This window comes from Lepisosteus oculatus, chromosome 10 (assembly GCF_040954835.1).
Source record: "Lepisosteus oculatus isolate fLepOcu1 chromosome 10, fLepOcu1.hap2, whole genome shotgun sequence".
Taxonomy (NCBI): Eukaryota; Metazoa; Chordata; class Actinopteri; order Semionotiformes; family Lepisosteidae; genus Lepisosteus; species Lepisosteus oculatus.
Window position 1 is genome coordinate 30,739,029 of NC_090705.1, and position 19,738 is coordinate 30,758,766.

A 19,738-nucleotide genomic window follows, 5' to 3' on the forward strand; every position below is an offset into this window, starting at 1 on the left:
GATGTAATCCAGTGGTTATTAAGTGATCACAGGCTTTGCTTGTTGAAGTCAGTGTGCCGTTCGAGTATGAAGCATTCGGCAATAGCATTTTGTCAGCATTCTGTCTCTTTGATGAAAGTCTTCATGGCTGGGGATGGTCCCCTCCACCAGCTTTCAAAACAAACAGTGGGAAACTGCAATACCTGCTAAGCAATATGTTTTATTAGCAGGAACGAAACATTACAGGTCTTATAACAGAGTGAGTGTGCAGAATGGGGCTTAGGAATGCTTTCGCACTGTCCTCTACAGTACTTTTCAATCCTGGTCCTGCGGGGGCGGCCGCTGTCTGCTGGTTTTCATTCCAACTGGGCCCTTAGTTTCACTGGTGTTCGTTGATGCATTATAATAACTGATCCATTTTTTTTTACTCTTTTGTTTTGCACTCTTGTCTTTGGTTTCAGAGATACCCTAGAGAATTTCTTTCAACACCAGCATGCAGACACGTCATGAGGTTTCTCCTCAATTTGCTAATTAAGCATTTGCTCCCTCATTTTTGGACTAAAAAGCTCTTTATATGTGATCACTTTATGATGAATACACACAGATGGGAATGATAATGCATCAGACACTTCTACAATGAGCCTTTTTCCTTCTGTTTTAAGTCCAGTTGGTTACATTTGAGGTTCTACACCAGAATGAGGAAGGGAAGTTCTGCAACTCACAAACGGACAGTGTTGATACTGATTACAAAACCATTTTAAAAGTTTTAGTAACTGAAATAAAGTCTAAACACACAGATAAAATAGAAAATTCCAAGTCAATTTGCCTGCAGTGAAGAACTTGACTAGAGCAAAAACCAGAATACCAACAACTGTTGTTCAGTAATAATTGATGCTATTACTTGATTGTATTAATTAATATTATTCATAATTGAAGTTTTCTTTTTTAAGACACTCATAGTGTGTAAAAGAACAAACATTCCGTTGTCTTTTATTAGCTTTATCTGATAAACTGAATTGTAAGAAAATCCTTCTCCATGGATGATAAGACATTTTATGTGCTTTTGTGGGTGATTCATAAACATGACCTTACAAGAGAAGAATTTATACTAATGTAACAATCCTTAACCTTAAATAATCCCAATACTTTCCGATATGCTATGTCATTTTTTCTCAGATATTCTCTCAGAGATTCAATTAAAAAAGACCATCTTTATGGTAAATAAAACAGGGAAGATTATCTTCTGTCTTCTGAGGCTGAGTAACGCATGGTTGAGTCTGAGTCACTTAATTTAATGAGCGTGATTGTGAGTATGAGCTGCTAGAAATTCTGGAGAAATCTTGGATTCAAAACCTAGAAGCCTGTTAGATGGTCAGAGCTCTGAGAATCCACTTGTTAAATGATTGCTTTGTCATAATAAAGCCATTATAACCGAAGCTTAATAGATACAAATGGTTGTTTGGCTTCATAATATGTTTTGGAATTTTGTAACACAAAGTATCAAAATGCAACTAAATGCTATAAGACCACATGTTGTAAGTGTTATAGTTAAGCACTTTTTTTTTCATCTGAAAGGCAGAATATTCAACTAATCATTTTCTGATTAAGAGTATGGAGATGAAAGGCTAGAATCCACTCTTACATCAGTGGAAAATTTTGTGAGGTAACTTTTTGTGTTAGAAGGTTCTTTTGAAAATGTAATTCTGTCCTCTGCTTTTAAAGTCTGGCAGTACATAAAGCCTTGTTGTAAAAAAAAAAAGACAAAGACAAAATTACATAAATTATAAACTGTAAATTATTCTCTCTTCTCTCTCATAGCACTGAACATTTTATTATTGGTATTTTGGATATGTGAAGTCAGTTGGACCCTGATTACAAAATGTTGAAAGAAACAAGTAAAGTTAAAGGAATGTATCTTATAACTACACTGTTTAATACTATTTACAAGTATGCCTTCTTTTAAGCTCCTTTATTTTATAAGAATTATTGTAGAATTACATTTATCTACAATAAAATACATCAAGTCTAAAATTAATAACATACAAAAAGAAAAAAGAAGCAAAAAAACAAAACCATCAATTAATATGTAGATGGTTTTATATAATTTGCAGATTCCTGCAATATATGGAACTTCAATACAAAATAAATGGGAAAGCATGGACTTGCATCTGTAGAATTATTAATGTTTTTTTTCCCAAACATTAAAATTACATTCAATCCAATTCAACTCAAATAGAATATCATAGAATGTATTTTACGCCCTCTAAGCTTTTCAGAAGTAAATTTAAAATACAAATAATTAATGAAGATGTGGAAAATCCTACACAGATTTGCAATATGTCCTAGGGATTTACGGTTTTGGAATGAAATAATTAAAACAGTAGGATTTGTTTTAAGGGTTTTTAATTAGGAATCAACTTAAGGTAAGTATGTAGGCTATTTTGTAAAGTGAACAAAAAAGCAACTGTATTTTAGTATAAAATATGTATTTAAACAATTATATTTACATATAATTCTCAGGCAAGAATTTACGGTCTACCACAGTGGTCTGAATTGTTATTTCTGTCTTTACCAGGAAATCAGCCACTGTTACTAGATACTAGACAAGGAAATGAAGCAAATGTGTACCCACCTTCTATAAACAGAATAACACACTTGTGCAGCCAGGGCTGATACAGAGCCAGTGGAAAGTTTGAGAATTTCCCCTCGCTGATGCCAAACTTCAGGTGGCTCACCTCCCACTTTGCCAGTGCCATCCTCTAGCTTTGCTGAGCTTCCTGGCAAGGGAGACATTGAGCTGGCGTCCAAGCTAAAACAGCATTTGACACACAACCATACAATTCCTTTGACAGTTGTGCGTTTTCAGAAAAGCTGACTGGCCGTGCTCCCACAATTGGGCCTCTTTCGGTTGACAGAGGGTTGTGTGTGCGGACTTCACTGCTCCGTCTCTGACTACACAGAGGCTTTGTGTCAACCTTATATACAAAGTGCCTACTACTGCATAATCACTTGTGTCACATCACTCCACGTCACTCAGGGGGGGAGGCAGAGGGGGGAGGGGGTGTGTGGGAGGAAGGAAACTACAATTGTGCAAAAGGGGATTTCTATTACTCTGGAGGTAATAAACAATGCTCTTCTTTGTCTGTTCTAATTGTAAGAAATTAGTCTGTCCTTTCAGTGGAAATTGGCAGCTCTTAATATTCGACATCCATAAATGAAAACAAAACAAATGACTGTAGTATTCATTTACAAAGAACTACAGTAATATTTATGTACTTTATGTAATATAGAGCAAGTAGAAACGTAGAAAAGTATGTAATCTTAAATAAGCAATATATACTATAATATGTGATATTTGAATATGTAAACCTAAACATACTAAGAACAGTCTGATTCTTATTCAAAGAATCATTACATTACATTAATATACCAGTGTATGAAATATTAATATTCAAGTTAATCTGTCATTCATTTTATATTATGATCAAACATATGATATTATGATATCATATATTAAATAATATCAATCCATTAAAAATGTCATTACACAGTACTCACCAATTTGTATTGTATTGTGAAAAATGGTGACATGCCTGTAATACAGTATGTGCATGGTAAGAAATATGTGGTTGTGAGTTTGCCTGTGTTGGTTATGTCTCCGATATAATAATACTGTATGTTTACCTGGTTTTGAACATAAAATATCTCTGCAGCAATCATCACATCAAGTTTATTTTAATCTTATATGAAACTCAGATAATTTTTTTTTCTTTGGAGAATAATGTAATAATGCGCACTGCTCTTTGTGCTAAAAATAATTTAGTTAAGCCTCCCCGTGCAATTCATGTAGAAAAGTTTTCCTTTGGGCATGTAGCTGGCACTCTGGAGAAGTAGTACTTCAAGCAGATGCTCATCTGTAATCAGTAACCTTTGTTGTCACTGTCACCACAAGCCTTGATAACACTGAATAGTTTTAAAAGGTTTTGGAGCTTATTTCTCAGGCTGCTCAGTAATACCAATTTGTCTTTTCCTCATTCTAATCTCATGTAATAACTGTTTGTGCTAATCCTTATCAAATGAACAATTCACCTAATGTTCTATGACAGTTCTTCTAATTGAGCAATTGAGAATCTTATTTACAATTGCAAATATTTGGTTTATTCTTACAAATACCATGGAACATACATTTTATGACGGTTTATTTTTTAATGTTATTTTTAGTGAAATGGTCAATAAAAGCCAAATGTGTTTTTAGGCTTTCTAAAGAACGGTTTCATAGGGCTTTTAATTACAAACCTGCAAGTTTGTATGTTCTATGTAAGACTTCATTTAATGTCTGTTAGTTTTTATTATTTATTATAGGGAAATGGTCTTTTCCGTTTTGTCTGTGTAATGTAGGGTTGTCTTTGTTTTATGCTTCTAGTTTTTTGTCTTCAGGGGCATTTGTTTGGAAGGAACTATTTAGCTGGAGTATTTAGCTTTCTTACTAATGCCTTAATCTATATTCAGTTTATTATTATTAACTGTGGAACTATGCACATTTTTAATTGCGAGGTTTTGATATTTTAGACTGTCAAAAGTTATGTTACTGAATGGTTTCCATGTTGTGGTTAGCAGGAGGCACAAAACAAAGTTTTATTTTGAAAGGGAGTGTACATTTCTGTGGAAATGGGTGGTATTATTTTTGCTCACAGATCATTTTCAGCCAATGCTTGCTGAAGCAGCTTCCCACTCTATTATTCTTTGGTCATCTGCAATAAATGAATCCACAGTGGTCCTCTGTTTCATCCACCAGCAGTTCACATTAATTGTTTGTGCTGTGGTTCCTTAAATACATTCTGAGCATTTCAGCAGAATTCCAAGGAGACTACGATTCTTCCTGTGTCCAATGTGTTCACAGAGCTAAAACTTTTGCCTTACAATTATGCTGTTTTTGATTTAAGATCTAAATTTTCCGATCCATATCTTTTGCAAGCGGATTTGAGTTCCAATGACAATTATGTAGGCGAGAAGCATGATATGCAGGATGTATTTCAGGGCACTGTGCATTTTGTGTAACAACCTTCATAATGTGGCAATTCAAATGAAGTGACGTTTTACACTGTCAGCACTTCACTGACTACAGTTATTTTCAGACTGGTTTAAGTGTTGTCTGAATAAAAACAAAAATAATACTGGGAATGCAATTGTCTTCATTTATAACAGAAAACCTGATTTCGCAATGACAGCAGCTGCTTCCATATTCAAAGCCAGGGTAATTTGATGTGAAATGCTGTCACTCTCTATAATCATGGATATCCATATTGACCATTCTGAAAGAAAGGGAAAATAAACTAGCATATGATACTCCATGGTTCTCTCAGGAAAAAAAAACAGACCCAAAATATAGCAGAATAGTAAATTAACCAGCACATATAATCCCAAATTCTGAGATAATATTCAGACATTTAAACTGTGTGGAAAAATAGAACTGTTAGAATAATATTAAATGTTAATGTAAAGTATTATACCTCAGTGGATCTTCATTTGAAAATAACTCCACTTTTGTGTTACATTTCTTCATGCTGTACATTTATCGTTACAAAACATGGAAAGTTGAGTCTATAGTTTATACAGTTTGTACTGTAGTTAAGAAAGCAAAACAACTTCTTACATATTGTAAATCACTGGTACAGTTGTTTAATCATTTATTGGTGTTAAAAACATCATTTCAGTTGTTTCTCTTCCTTTATGTGCTGAATTAGTAGAGCTATGTAGAGCTCTCATTTTGTAGTAGAGCACTCATTTTGTTAATGCAGTGATATTTGTGTTCATGGAATTTGTGTGAAAAATAAACAATGTGCCCCAATGTAAATTAGAAGGGCATGCATTAACATGGAAGGTTCTGTCATTTTGCAGCTTTCAAATTAAAGAATTAAACATTTGTATAGGCTTTTTGCTTTTGCACAAAGCTGTTTTGCAGAAGAGCAATCAGATCATACTTGTAATTGAAAGTTGCAGGCCTAGTACAGTATCAACACTTTTTTTTCATCGTCTGCTGATAATATGTTTCAGCTAGGCTGTCAACTGTTAGCAGGGTTTTTTTTTATCTCTCAGACTGATTTGTTTAGTCAGAAGTGTGACATAAATCTCTTTATCAAGCACATTCCACCTCACTCACATACTGTCTGGGATTAGAGTTCTCAAACCTTTCTGTAATCTGTCAGTTTGAGACAGATTACTGAAAATGCGTTCTTTGTTAAATAAATCTGATTAAGTGTATTTGGTAAAGAATACATTTTCAGTAATCTGTCAATATTAAATTACATATATGATTAAAATCTAGTAATACTTTTAGGTACAGTATATTCAAGTGAATGTATTCATGCTAAAGTGAAATACTTCTGGTTGTTTCTTGTCATTTATTTCTTCTTGTCCTTTCTTATAGTTTTGCAAAAAATTTATAGAATATGCTGACATCAAAGCAACAATATAAAATATTTAATTTTATGTGAGGTGTATGCATCCATTTTTTATTATGAAACCAAAACATTTATCAGTAGGCTGGATTTGTTTGCCAAAAGAGCCCTGTGGAATGCTCCGGTAGATGAATTTCCTGAAGAATTTGTAATTCCTTTTATGGATTTTAAAGAGAATAAACATACTGATACTCCCTTTAAAAATAATCCGAAACTTTGTGTTGAAGTAATAGTTTCCCGAGTCACTTTCCCAACTTAGTAGTCTAGTAGTTTTACATCTGTTTTAATGATTGACAATTCTTTTACGTAGAAAATAGTAGAAACATTTTTCTGTGTTTGCTATGCAAATTCTACAATACATTGTCAGCATGCGGTAATTATTCTCTATCTGGGAGATTGTTTGTTATTCTTGTTTCTCTAAACTGGAATTTGTCCCAGTTTAAATCTGGCTGTAGTCCAACAAAGGATCTCTGTAACTGAGCTAAAGGTTTCCTATGTGTGTAGAATTTGCAGTGGTGGAAGCTATAAATTCTAAATATGGAAACTGCATTATTCACATGGGGAACAAGCAGATGAGACCCAACAGTTGATTTTCTTTCAACATAACTTTTATTAAACTGTAGTCATTTGTTGTCATTCCCTTTTTATGTGACATTTGACTCTTTGATTCTCTGTTACTTAATTTTGAAATTTACCATACATTTTAAGTACTCTTTTGTGCAGTTCTGTTGCAAATGCAAGTGGAAATGAAGGCAGAGTTTTAATGCTACCTCATGGCATTCTTGTGCATCCTATTTTGTTTCGGCCTTGCCTGGAGATGTCTCCCCTCAGCATCCTGTGGTATATCTGCCTGGTAACCTGCCCTGACAGGCTACAGTACAGAAACTCTTAGAGTAAGGTGACTCCTACTCCACATTAGTCTGCGTTTTTTTTTATTTTTGCCCTGGAGTAATTCCAGTCCGATGTGATCAGAAAAGTGTATCTGCTTGTGTTTAAATCTATTTTTTCTTTAGATTAAAGTGTTTAATACCGTCTGAACTTGTTATAACATTTCCCATTTTCCTACATACAGGCCATGTATTTTTCATTACAGACTGTAACAGAGTAGGAATCCATATGAATCATATTTTAACAATCTGAATTTTAATGTGGAATTTACCGAATGGTAAGCCAACAACAGTGTGGGACACCCACTGCTGATGAGTGTCCTTCAGTCTTTTGTGTGAGTAAACCTAACGCTGGGGTGACTCAAAACTAAAGCACTGTAGTAGTATTAGTTGAGAAACATATATTTCTTTGGATTACAGTTACAGATGTTTCAGCAGATATGTTACCAAGCTTCTGGTGTGTACATGTGTGAACACCACTGAAACGTTATCCTTCTCTTTGTTACATAAGAAAGATGTATTAGATGTTCAAACTTGTTATATTTTTGGGACTGCCAAATGATATGTGATTTCTAGTTTTCCAAGAAAATAATGACTTTAAAAGTTTCGAAAACTTAACAGTTTCACAATTACAGTTGGGATCTCCAAGGTGATCTGCATTTCCTCTTGCATTGTAAAGATAGGAGTAGGTAGGAGACATTTTTGTCATTAAAGGAGTAAGTAATGTTTCTAAGCAAGCAATCTGTATTTTTTGGTCTCTTAACAAGCAACCTCACAAGAAACATCAGGTTGGACCTATGGCCCACTTCTTCTTGACTATTATAAGAAAATCTTTAGAATCTTACACAGCAAAAGGAGATGGCATTTAGAATACAGCTGAAGCACCATATTCTGTATTGTAAAATAAAAAAGAACTTTATATTGTAATATGGTATATGTATGATATGAAAATAATTCATGGAGTGCTAAATTACATTTTAAACCACTCTCATTTTGTACTTTCTGATTTCCCAGAATCCATAAACATATTTTCTTATACTATAATGTAATTAACATTGCATTTTGAAAGGCCGTAGGCCAGTCTCATCTTACCTCAGTGTCACTTCTGTATACTTGTATCAATGGAACATCAGCTGGTTAATGATTCATGTGACATGCATTATTGTACCTGCAGCATAGACACTTCATCAGAATGCAGTTCCCGAAATAGGTAAGACAGAGAGGTGGTATTCTTTGCTGTTGTAATTGGGATCTTATGAAATCACTTACAGCACTGCATTTGAATGGAAGATTAAAGAGACAAAAAGTTAAGCAAATTTCAGATACAGTAGAATTTAAAAAGTAAAGTTACCTAGGTTTTTACCTACCTTTTATTAATATGGAACGTATTGTAAACTTTGCAATTCAATGTATTTACTATTCACAGCTTATGCTATTCTTATTATGCTTTCCAATATATTATGTATTTTATGGTTTATGTACATTATCTTTTAGTGTTAAGTTTACATGCTGACAATTTCTGAAGTTGAATATTTTATTAAACATGTTATAAAGGATTAGAGGAATCAGAAATAAAACATGCACCCATAATACTGATCTCAGAAACATTAAATGTTGCCTAAGAAATGTGTGAAACTGCCACAGTTTCAATCCCTGAGATCACTACTATAGTGCCCTGTTTAGATGTTTCTGTCTACAAAAGACATTTCATTACATTTTTGTAATGTTCGACTTGAAGGTTGTTTGAAATGATTTCATTTATGATATATCTGTTTTCCTAGTCTAGTCAGTTATATTGCATTGCATTGAGGCTATGTTTAAAATTTATTTACCATCATTTCCTGTGCAATGGCAGTATTTGGTAATGGAAGAATAATAAAACTGACAAGGTATTAGTTAACACTTAAAATTGTTCACAACACCACGAGTCAGACTTGCTTATACTGTTTGAACAAAGTTAAACACCTGAAAAGGCTGTGCTAAAATCCTTATGAAAATATTACTGGATTGAATGAATTGATCATTCCTTTCATATTCTAAACCAAAATGATTCCTTGTGAATTTATTTATCCTTTTTGGTTTATATTATATTTGTAGATATGCAAAGGATTCAGCAATACCTGACATACATAGTTAACACGAGATGTTGTTCAGAGTATGAACAAAGATGTGAGTTTGGAGTGAATTTTCTGAAGTTGATGTCATGAGTATTGTGATAATTAAAATCTTGTTTTGTACATAATATAAAGAACGTATGTTGATATTTTTTAAGATTGCAAATGTAGAATATCTCTGTCTTTTGCCTGACAGATTTATGTGATGTTTAATTCACATTTTGCATTGCTCTTATTAATGGGCCACTGGAGGCTTCCAGTACAGCCTCTGGAGTTTCGCGTGTAAGTAGTTTCTCCTGGTGTCAGTGAGTGATTGGTTATTACGGAATGCGGAATTTCACAGAGGTAGTCAGGAGACTGGGGAGAGTTGGTATTTGAAGTGTAAGTGTGTAGTTTGTAGTAATTGTTAGAGTAGCGCAAGGACAGTGGTAGCCTCCTTCTCTAGAGCCATTATTGTTACAGTAAATTTGTAGAAGTCATTTTCCTGTATTATTGAGGTCTTTTATTTTCTGTATTGTTTTATGTAAAAATGTTTTGAAAAATAAATCCACTACACCTACATCAAATACATCAAGGTAAAATCCCCTGCACCATGCCACCACAAGTGAAGATATTCCGCCTTAGTCACTTTCAAAGTGCATTTAAAAAATCCTCAATAAAAATGTACCTCCAGAGAGCTCATTAAAAGTTCAGATCACTTATGTCGTTAATAGTAATGTCATCACCTTCTATTGCAAATGCATCATTCATTGTAAAAAGTCTTACATATTTATACAGAAATTGAGTTCAATAATAAGACTTTCAAGCATTAAAAAAACAGATAAGTAATGCTCAGTAACTCAAAAGTACAACTGTTCGATTTTTTTCTGTTCATTCTTTAAATACAGCTACTTGTTAAACCAAAATTACTGTCTGCATTTCTGCATTAGTTTACATACCATCATGCAGAACTCTACAGCACTGTTGTGTCTCCATTATAACCCTATCCTGCCAGCTTACTGTTCTTAATTACATCTTTCTCCTGCAAGCCACCTACAGCTGTTGTCTGCCAGGAGCTCCATACAACTCCTTGTTCGTATCACAGGCAGTTGATTAATTATTCTGGTTTTTGTAATGCAGACACCACTTCATGCTTACCACTGTCTTTCCATAAACATGCTTTATGCTTCAGTATTGCTAATAAATTAAAGTGCAAATTCTAAGAATCAGAGATTAAATGAAATTTGTAATCTTACTTGTGGAAAAGAGGCTTTATCCATACCGTGTTGGGGGTACTTAGAGACACAGAAGGACAATAATAAAAGCATTCATTCAACAGTGAAATTAACAAAATATACATAGACGTTGCAAGTCGTGTGTAAATAGGAACAAAATTTCCTCCAGAATTGGCATTAGCCCATTTCATCCGCTGTAATGGAAAACAGATCACTTTTTGCCGTTTTTTCAAAACCCATGTTTTATTAGTGTTTTAAAATCAAAGCCAAAACACTCCAAGCAAGGTCATTTGACTTGCATGCTGCGGTAGTGAATTAAAATCTATTCAAAGAAACATGGTAAAAAATTCATATCTACCTTAAGAACAGTAGTACTCATTGAAGTTTTTGGGTTTGTTTTTGCTATTTTCTTCATTTTCAGAATTTACTAAAGAACATCTGCCTGTGGTAATTAAAAAAAAAACGTTTTTGTTCCATTATTTATTAAAGCTCAGCCAATATTATTTCCTCATTAGATGTTTTGAAATAACCTAACAAGTCTTGTGATAAATCTTCTTTTACAGGTTAACAATTCTTGAAGCATATGTATTTTATTACATAACCAAACCCTACCAAAGGAGTGGAAAGAATGTTACAACAGAATTATGAGCTAATCACCTTATCTGCAATCTCAGAGGATTACAATGATAAAGGGGTCATTCCTCATGAAATGTACTTTTTCATAGAGTAAAGCAAACTGAAACAGTCTGGACGTCAAATTTTCAGCTCTCTAATTCATCACTGAAAATGCTCTAGCATTTGAAAAGAAACAAGTTCTTAGAAATAAAATTCTTGTGATATTGGAAGAAGCTTTTTTTCAGTTCTCCTGTCAGAACTGTTTGAAATAAATATCACTCAATTCAATAAAGTGTTTCTCTGAATAAAGAGCAAGCAATTGAAGAGAACACAAACATTGCAATCGGAGGTGGGCTGTATCAGGGGCCTCATGTCTTTTGTGGGTAGTGTGCTAAGGTTATTCTTTATGGTGGTAAGATTCTACTGATTCTACTTGTCATGTGTGAGCTGAATACAGAATTTCACAATACTGCACAGAGATTTGTTTAACTTTTCATGTCAAAGCAGAACAAGTATGGAAACAACCGTGTGTATTATAGTCCAATTAAGCACCTTGCTATCAGATAATTGTATATGTTATTTTGCTCCATTGTCACTATATCTGAATAAAATAATGGAGTCCTTAAGTCAGCTGTGAGAAACTGAATATCACTGTGGCGATAAATTGCCTCTTAAAATGTCTTCCTTAAGCCCCTGCTCTTCCCCAAAATGGTGAAATTCCATCTTGTGTGCTTCTTATAGAGTAAGGGTTTTACACAAGGAAGGCCTGTTGCTGAAAAGGGGTAGATAGTGGTTAAAATGAATCCAGATGTGACACTGATTTAAAGTCTGATTGTGGTCAGTGCAGTAGAAGTACACCAGCCTGAAATCACCACTGTGAATAATTCTAATTATTTAGATCTTTCTTTTTCATTTTGGAAGATTTTTCTGGAGAATTTGCTGCAGTATATTTTGAAACCACAGGTGGAATTGTAACATGTTGGATTTTTAAACGAGCCCTGCTCTTGGATTTTCATCAGAACAGACTTTGAGTGGCAGCAGTCATGGTTGATGTCTTGCAGCTGCTGGCCTGTATCAGCAGGTGCTGACGTTAATTAAGGTGATCACAAGCCACAAAAATTGACGACAGTATTTTTATTCCAGTAAATAAAGTTGATTGAAACTGGCAACTTATTTTATGATTTTCTTCAGGGGAAACAAAGAGAGCCTCATTCAATAAATGGTAGTAATGCATTTTGCAGGTGTAAGGCGCCCTTACCACATACTGAGCACATCTCCTGTGTTAACTTAGAGAAACACTGCTAGCCTAAAGTGCAACTCGGCATGCAGAAGGCTTACCATAAAGTTCCAAGTTCAAGTCATTTAGACAAATGAGTAATGCTAATGACCGCTAATGCATGCAAATGGCATCTCTAAATACCTCCCAAGGAGTTGTGCAACACACAAACAGAATTCAAGAAAGGGTGCTAACTTCACTGTGTGTCTCAGTGCATAGTAATGCCCAAGTGTGTTGAAAGCAGGTAGTATTCCTAATTATGCAAGTCATTTTTTTGGAGAAATGTTGAAATTGGTTTTCTGAAAGAGGCAGGATGGAACGTTACATCTCCAATATACTGGGTCTTCTTTCTGTGTTACAACAATAGTATGTGTAAGAAGAGCAAAACAGACATTGCAAAGCAAAGTATTTTTACCAGTCTGTTGTGGATACATAACTTGCTGTGGTTAGTATTTTCTTCATTGTGCATAATGGCATCTTTCATTAGCTACACCTGCATTTTATGTACAGTATGTCTTCTTAATCTGCAACTGAAAATAGAGGTGGTGTAGATAATTGTTTGGGACTAGTTAATTATGAAAGGTTTAATTTTTAGTGTTATTATTAATATATATTTTTACATCTTATGCACTGTCTTCATAACAATTATATTAATATAGCAAGGGCATTAAAAGCAAAATGCTATTAGTTCGATGCTTATTTGTAACATTTTAAATGCCTATGTATAATCATTTAATTTCAATACATGATCAAAATATCAAGGCCGCAGCCTCTGTATTTACATTTTAAATCTGAGTTTTTCCTTCACCAATCACATTTACCCACCATAAGTTAGTCTGGAAAGTGTAATTATTTTTGGCTGTCATGTTTTTCATCTATAATGCATAAGAAAGACAACTTACATTGTTCATTAAAGGAAATAAAGTTCCTTCCGCTGTGTCAAAGTAGATACAGTGGATTAGGATTGGATTTTGTCTTGGCTGCTTTGATTTTCTTTTGCCCCCAACCCAGTACAGTGAAAGCCAATGATGGTGTATGTATTGGCATGTCTCTGTATCACCTTTGACCTCAGCCTCTCTGCTTGTTAAATCTAGTAGAAGCTGGATGGACCCCAGATGTATCATCCTGTGTGTACTTGCCTCTGACATGCATAATTGTTTTTTTTACCTCATGCAAAGCAAAACCTATGGCGTCTTTCAATTTGTGAACCTTGTGATCTGATTGCTACCTGCTTGTTTTGTGAATGAGCCTATTGTGGGTTCATCAGAATACAGAATATAAAGATTAAGAGGTGAAGTGGCCTCTCCTTTGTTTACCTTATTTTATGGCTACAATTAGTGTCTTTATACTCAGCTGAGTTTCCAAAAGCCTTGGCAATACACTGGGATTGCTCTCTTCTGCAGAGTTGGGTCTTAGATGTGTTATTAATTACTGGCTCGCTTCTCTTATTTTCCCTGACAGGAGTCTCAGCTGCACTTTATTATTCAGAGGTTAATGTAAACTGAGAAGTAGGCAAATTAAAATTCTTAGGGTGCCTTTCAAGTTGATTCAGTGTGACCCTTCAATGAGATGATTGGATATACGGTTATAGGCTCAGCGATTGTGTTTGAGTGGCAATACATGTGTAGCTATTGATAGTTAAATGTCTTAATGCATTTTTTTCTGCGTCTGTTATGTGTGAGAAAAGATATTAAATGTTGTGTTGCAAGTCTTTTATCTGTACTTAAAATCCACTAGAAATAATCATTTGTTAAAAGCCTTTACTTATGGACTTTTATAGTTTTACAACTTGCTCTGTAACAGCTGAGAAAAGATTTAGTTGTTTTGTATGTCCAGTTCTTGTAATGGATTTTGAATGTGATATATTTGAGGTATTTCAATTATATGTTTGCCCTATTTGGGTAGATCCAATTACATATTTCTAGCACTATTATGAAATAAATTGTTATTTTTTGTCAAAGTAAATACTTGATTTTCCCAGTAATTATAATTTATATATGTCATGAATTAAACATAAAACACCAGCACAGATGTTGCTGTTGAAGGTAATGTGCTGTCCATAGCCTTAACAGTGGTGAGAACCTACTGTCGTGAGCTGAATACTAAATATCACAATGCTGCATAAAGGTATAACTTCTGGTTCCAAAGATGGAAAATTATGAAAACAACTTAATGCTTAGTAGTGTTAAATTTTTACATACCAACATTATGTACTCTATGCACATTTTTAAAGAAGGAATTTAGAAATCATTATTGATTGGTTTCATGAAAAGGGTGCAGCATGAAGAATTATATCTCTGATTTGGTGCAGTACACTCAGCTACTGTAGCTGTATAGCACTTTTTTGCTCCATTGTCACTATATCTGAATAAAATAATGGGGTCCTTATATCAGCTGTCAGAAACTGAATATCCCTGTGGCGATAAATTGCCTCTTAAAATGTCTTCCTTAAGCCCCTGCTCTTCCCCAAAATGGTGAAATTCCATCTTGTGTGCTTCTTATAGAGTAAGGGTTTTACACAAGGAAGGCCTGTTGCTGAAAAGGGGTAGATAGTGGTTAAAATGAATCCAGATGTGACACTGATTTAAAGTCTGATTGTGGTCAGTGCAGTAGAAGTACACCAGCCTGAAATCACCACTGTGAATAATTCTAATTATTTAGATCTTTCTTTTTCATTTTGGAAGATTTTTCTGGAGAATTTGCTGCAGTATATTTTGAAACCACAGGTGGAATTGTAACATGTTGGATTTTTAAACGAGCCCTGCTCTTGGATTTTCATCAGAACAGACTTTGAGTGGCAGCAGTCATGGTTGATGTCTTGCAGCTGCTGGCCTGTATCAGCAGGTGCTGACGTTAATTAAGGTGATCACAAGCCACAAAAATTGACGACAGTATTTTTATTCCAGTAAATAAAGTTGATTGAAACTGGCAACTTATTTTATGATTTTCTTCAGGGGAAACAGAGAGAGTCTCATTCAATAAATGGTAGTAATGCATTTTGCAGGTGTAAGGCGCCCTTACCACATGCTGAGCACACCTCCTGTGTTAACTAAGAGAAGCACTGCTAGCCTAAAGTGCAACTCGGCATGCAGAAGGCTTACCATAAAGTTCCAAGTTCAAGTCATTTAGACAAATGAGTAATGCTAATGACCGCTAATGCATGCAAATGGCATCTCTAAATACCTCCCAAGGAGTTGTGCAACACACAAACAGAATTCAAGAAAGGGTGCTAACTTCACTGTGTGTCTGCACGTGGAAAGCCTGAGGTGAAGTGTTCAAAAAATCTTGCTAGCATGTGAGAACAAAGGAGGTGGTGTTGTGTCACAGACCGAGAAGAGGGGAACAAGATCAAAGTACCTTGAGCATTTATTTTTTGTGTGTCTATTACTTTTATATATCATATCTTGTTTTTAGATTTATTCTACATTAAACATGAAAAAAATGTACATTTAAGATTAAAAATCAGAAAAGGGGGATCAGGATAAATATTTTGGTCCATAACTATTCTTTTTTCACTACAGATAAAGACAAACTTGGAACATGTTCATCAAGTTAAAAACCAGTTTCGTATAGTGTGAGCTACAAGCCATTGTGATGTACACATATACAGTATGTGAATAAAGGGGAATACATAAGTGTTATATTAAAGTAATCAATGCTTAAAATATGTACAGGCTTTTTATTTTATTATTTAAATATAGGTCCTATCAAATTAATAACTACAGAATATGTATTGAGGTAGAGTAAAAACTGCTTTATTTATTCAAATATTACAATAAACTGAGAGGTGAATAGTTTACATTCTTAGGGATGCTTTCAGGGTGAGGCAGTGTGACCTCATAATCTCATTTATATAATAATGTGCATGTAAAGAATGAGTCACATGGATTTCTACACTCTTCTGCATCAGTTGTGAATTTGTAGGAAAAGTTGTTATGATGGATTTTGGTTTATTTTTTTTAGTTGCATGTTTTGCCCTGTTGAGAAGATTGTAGAAAATTGTAAATGCCCTTAATTTCATACGATCAGATTTTTATTGTGGTAAAATAGCTCATTTTTCCTTTTAAATGAAGTGTAAGTGTCTCTATGTACACTTCATGTGTATTTCTGAAGAACACTAGTGAAAATGTTACATTATACCGATTATCCTGCTGTTTCTGCTTTCCAGCTGGACAAATTGTGCCATAGGAAAAATGTACTAAGTAAAAGGAAGTAAGATTTTTCATTGGAAATGTGTCTCTGCCCATTGAAAAGCTGTTGCCGGGCATTAAACAATTTAAACTATTAAGCTTTTGTTAATGTAAAGGTACTGTTAATAATTATATATTTTTAAGAAATTAAAGGCCTAATTATACAAGTATTGGCTGTTTAGTATGGTGTACAATGCACAACAAACATGAATAACAAAACAAAATAGATTTCCAAGAATAATTTTGAAACTAACCGAAAACAAGACAACAATGACTCAGATTTCCTTCTCTTTAAAGAATTAGGCTCATAATGCAGTGTTAAAAGATTTCAAAGAATGTGTCCTTCACTGTGGAATTATTTTGTAGCCTGCTGTGTGCAAATATGAATAGTAAGTACTGTTTACTTAGCAGTCACGTGGGAGCCTTTCCACAGCAGTTAGGTTTGAGCACTGTATGAAGGGAATGATTAGAAAGTTATCAATAAAGCATTCATTACCAATACTCAGAGTAAACAGTTAAAATGAAGGGTAAATAGCTTTAAATAACACTTTGAACGTGTAATATATTGACCATGTGGGTTAATAGGTCTAGAAAATCTTTGAATTTAATATAATTAACCTGCAGGCTATGGTGAACACCCCCATGTCAATTAAAAAAATACTTCTTTTTTTTTTGCTGGCTGTAGCCAGTGATTATAAAGGAGATTGATTTTAATCAATTGGCTGTATCCCTGCTACTCTAATGCGCTGCTGATTTGTTTTTCATTGGGAAAGTAAACAGAAACAAGAAAAAAATGCTAACCTGCTCACAAAAATGTAGGATCCTGCAGTTATTTTTATGCCCTGCAGATTTAGTACACGGGCTGTGAGAAGCCCAGCTACAAAACTCCAAAGGCAGCACAAAGGGGAGTGTAAATGAGGAAGTGCAAGCAGACTTCTCCTTCTCACCATCTTCTAGCTAGTTGTATTTTATCACATCAGAGGAAGTAACACCCTATACAGGAGGTTCAGCTCTGACTGGTGAAGAGGCATATTTCTCACCAACAGCACTGGAGGTCACTGTGTTGCTGAGAGATAAGAGAGCCCTGCCAACAACTCCTGTCCTGCCAAGGTGGAATTCAGCCATCTGTGTGCACCACTTGGGCAATCTAGTCAGCTAGTGACCAGGCTGGAGCCCATGATCATAGAGCACCTTTACCAGTTAAGCCACTCGGGGATTCCCTGTAGCGTTAACTAGCAAAATACATAAACTGTGATTCACATGACACTGAGCCATTATAATGTGTACATAATGGTAGTGAAGTAAAACTCCCAGCAGTGCTAAGAAACGCAGAGACACATGAATGAGTTAAGAGAATCCCAGGTTTGAGAAGAGGGCATGCCTTTCTGCAACGGCATAGCTGGTAAGATAAGATAAGATCACTTTATTGGCCATATACAGTTTCTTATATTAGGTATTTTTCCCATGCCACAGCTTGCTCTCCATTACGCACAGACAGGGAGAAAAGCTTGGGATCAGAACGCAGGGTCAGCCATTTACTGTATACAGGGCCCCTGGAGCATTTGGGGTCAAGGGCCTTGCTCAGGGGACCAATGGAGTAGGATTCCTCTGCCAGCCGCGGGATATGAACCGGCAATCTTCCAGCCACAGGCGCAGATCCTTAGCCACAGAGCCACTGTATGTTGCGGTGTGGCATTTACCTTATGAAGAGAAAAGTGTATTTACTCATATAGTATATGATGAAGTCAGAAATCCTGCTTTGCAGTGTTACAGCCTCATGCTGGCAACACAACCACATTTTGGGGCACCAGGAAGTAACATTACTGGATTGGTTTGGCGAGGATTTGTAAAGGATTGAACTCTGAAGCAACTACTTGTTATGCCTGGTGACAGGTCATGTCATGGTCAATTATAAAAAGACTGTCTGCTTTGCACAGATGATCATAGCTGTTTCATTGAAAAGATAGAAGGGCCTCCAGAGAACCTAGTTCTATTTGCAGAAGATAAGATTGCTTGGCAGATCACTGATTGTTACTGTTCAAAAACTGATATTGTATGGGAATTTGGATCTTCCTGCTCTTCTGTTGTGACTCTAGCTGGGCAAGTAAAATTTGATGGTTGTTATAGAAATCTGCACACCCTGCTTGATATATTTGCATGGCAGAGTTAAGATTTCAGCACTCCCTTCACAGTATGGTAAATCTATCCTACCGCCTCTGGACATCCAGGACATAGATGAACAGTTGTCTTGAACCATGCAGTCATCTTGGTAAAAGTCAAAAACACTATTTAGCTCCTTCGAGATTTTACCCTGATATCTATCAGTGTCCGATTGAATCGCTGTGCTCTTAAATTCTGTCAGTTTTTGTAAGGTAACTTTATTAGCCTCCTCCTGTACCTGTTGTCATGGTTGAATTGCACATATGAGTAGAATGGTTTGCTTGAATCTCAGTTATTGTCATTTTATGTATGTCAGACTGTATTTCATGTTAAAGACTTTTCTAATAGCCAGAACTTTGGTGCAGTTCAGCTTCTTGTCAGGGTAACATCTGTAATTTTAATTGACTCATATAATAAATACCATGATTGTACAAGCAAAGTCATTTTATTCATTTTGTTTTTTGTTCCTTCCAGTGCTGGGCCTAAAGGAGATAACATCTACGAATGGAGGTCGACAATCCTGGGTCCACCTGGCTCAGTCTACGAGGGAGGAGTATTTTTCCTAGATATCGCATTTACACCGGACTACCCTTTCAAACCTCCCAAGGTATGTAGAATTGCAGTGTCTTACTATACTACCTTGGATTGTGAAGTGCTTTAATTTTGTGCAACAAAAAAAATCTATTTGTAAAAGATTAAGTTGATTATCTAATGAAATGTTAGAGACCTTATTATACCAGCATGTCTGATTTGATTTAAATGTTTTTTTTGTTTATCTCTTCTTCCCTTTATGAATTGTGAAACCTTAAATATTTTCTGTTCTGTACAATATCCTTTCTGACTTC

General features: G+C 35.0%; 1 protein-coding gene across 2 annotated transcripts in view; it reads left to right on the forward strand.

Moving 5' to 3' along the window:
• Positions 1 to 19,738, forward strand: part of ube2e2 (ubiquitin-conjugating enzyme E2E 2) — a 139,669-nt gene that overhangs the window by 102,839 nt on the left and 17,092 nt on the right. For both annotated transcript variants that reach the window (XM_015357410.2, XM_006635765.3), the window contains exon 4: positions 19,368 to 19,500. In XM_015357410.2, the coding sequence (XP_015212896.1) occupies positions 19,368 to 19,500 (133 nt within the window). The remainder of the gene's footprint in view (positions 1 to 19,367; positions 19,501 to 19,738) is intronic.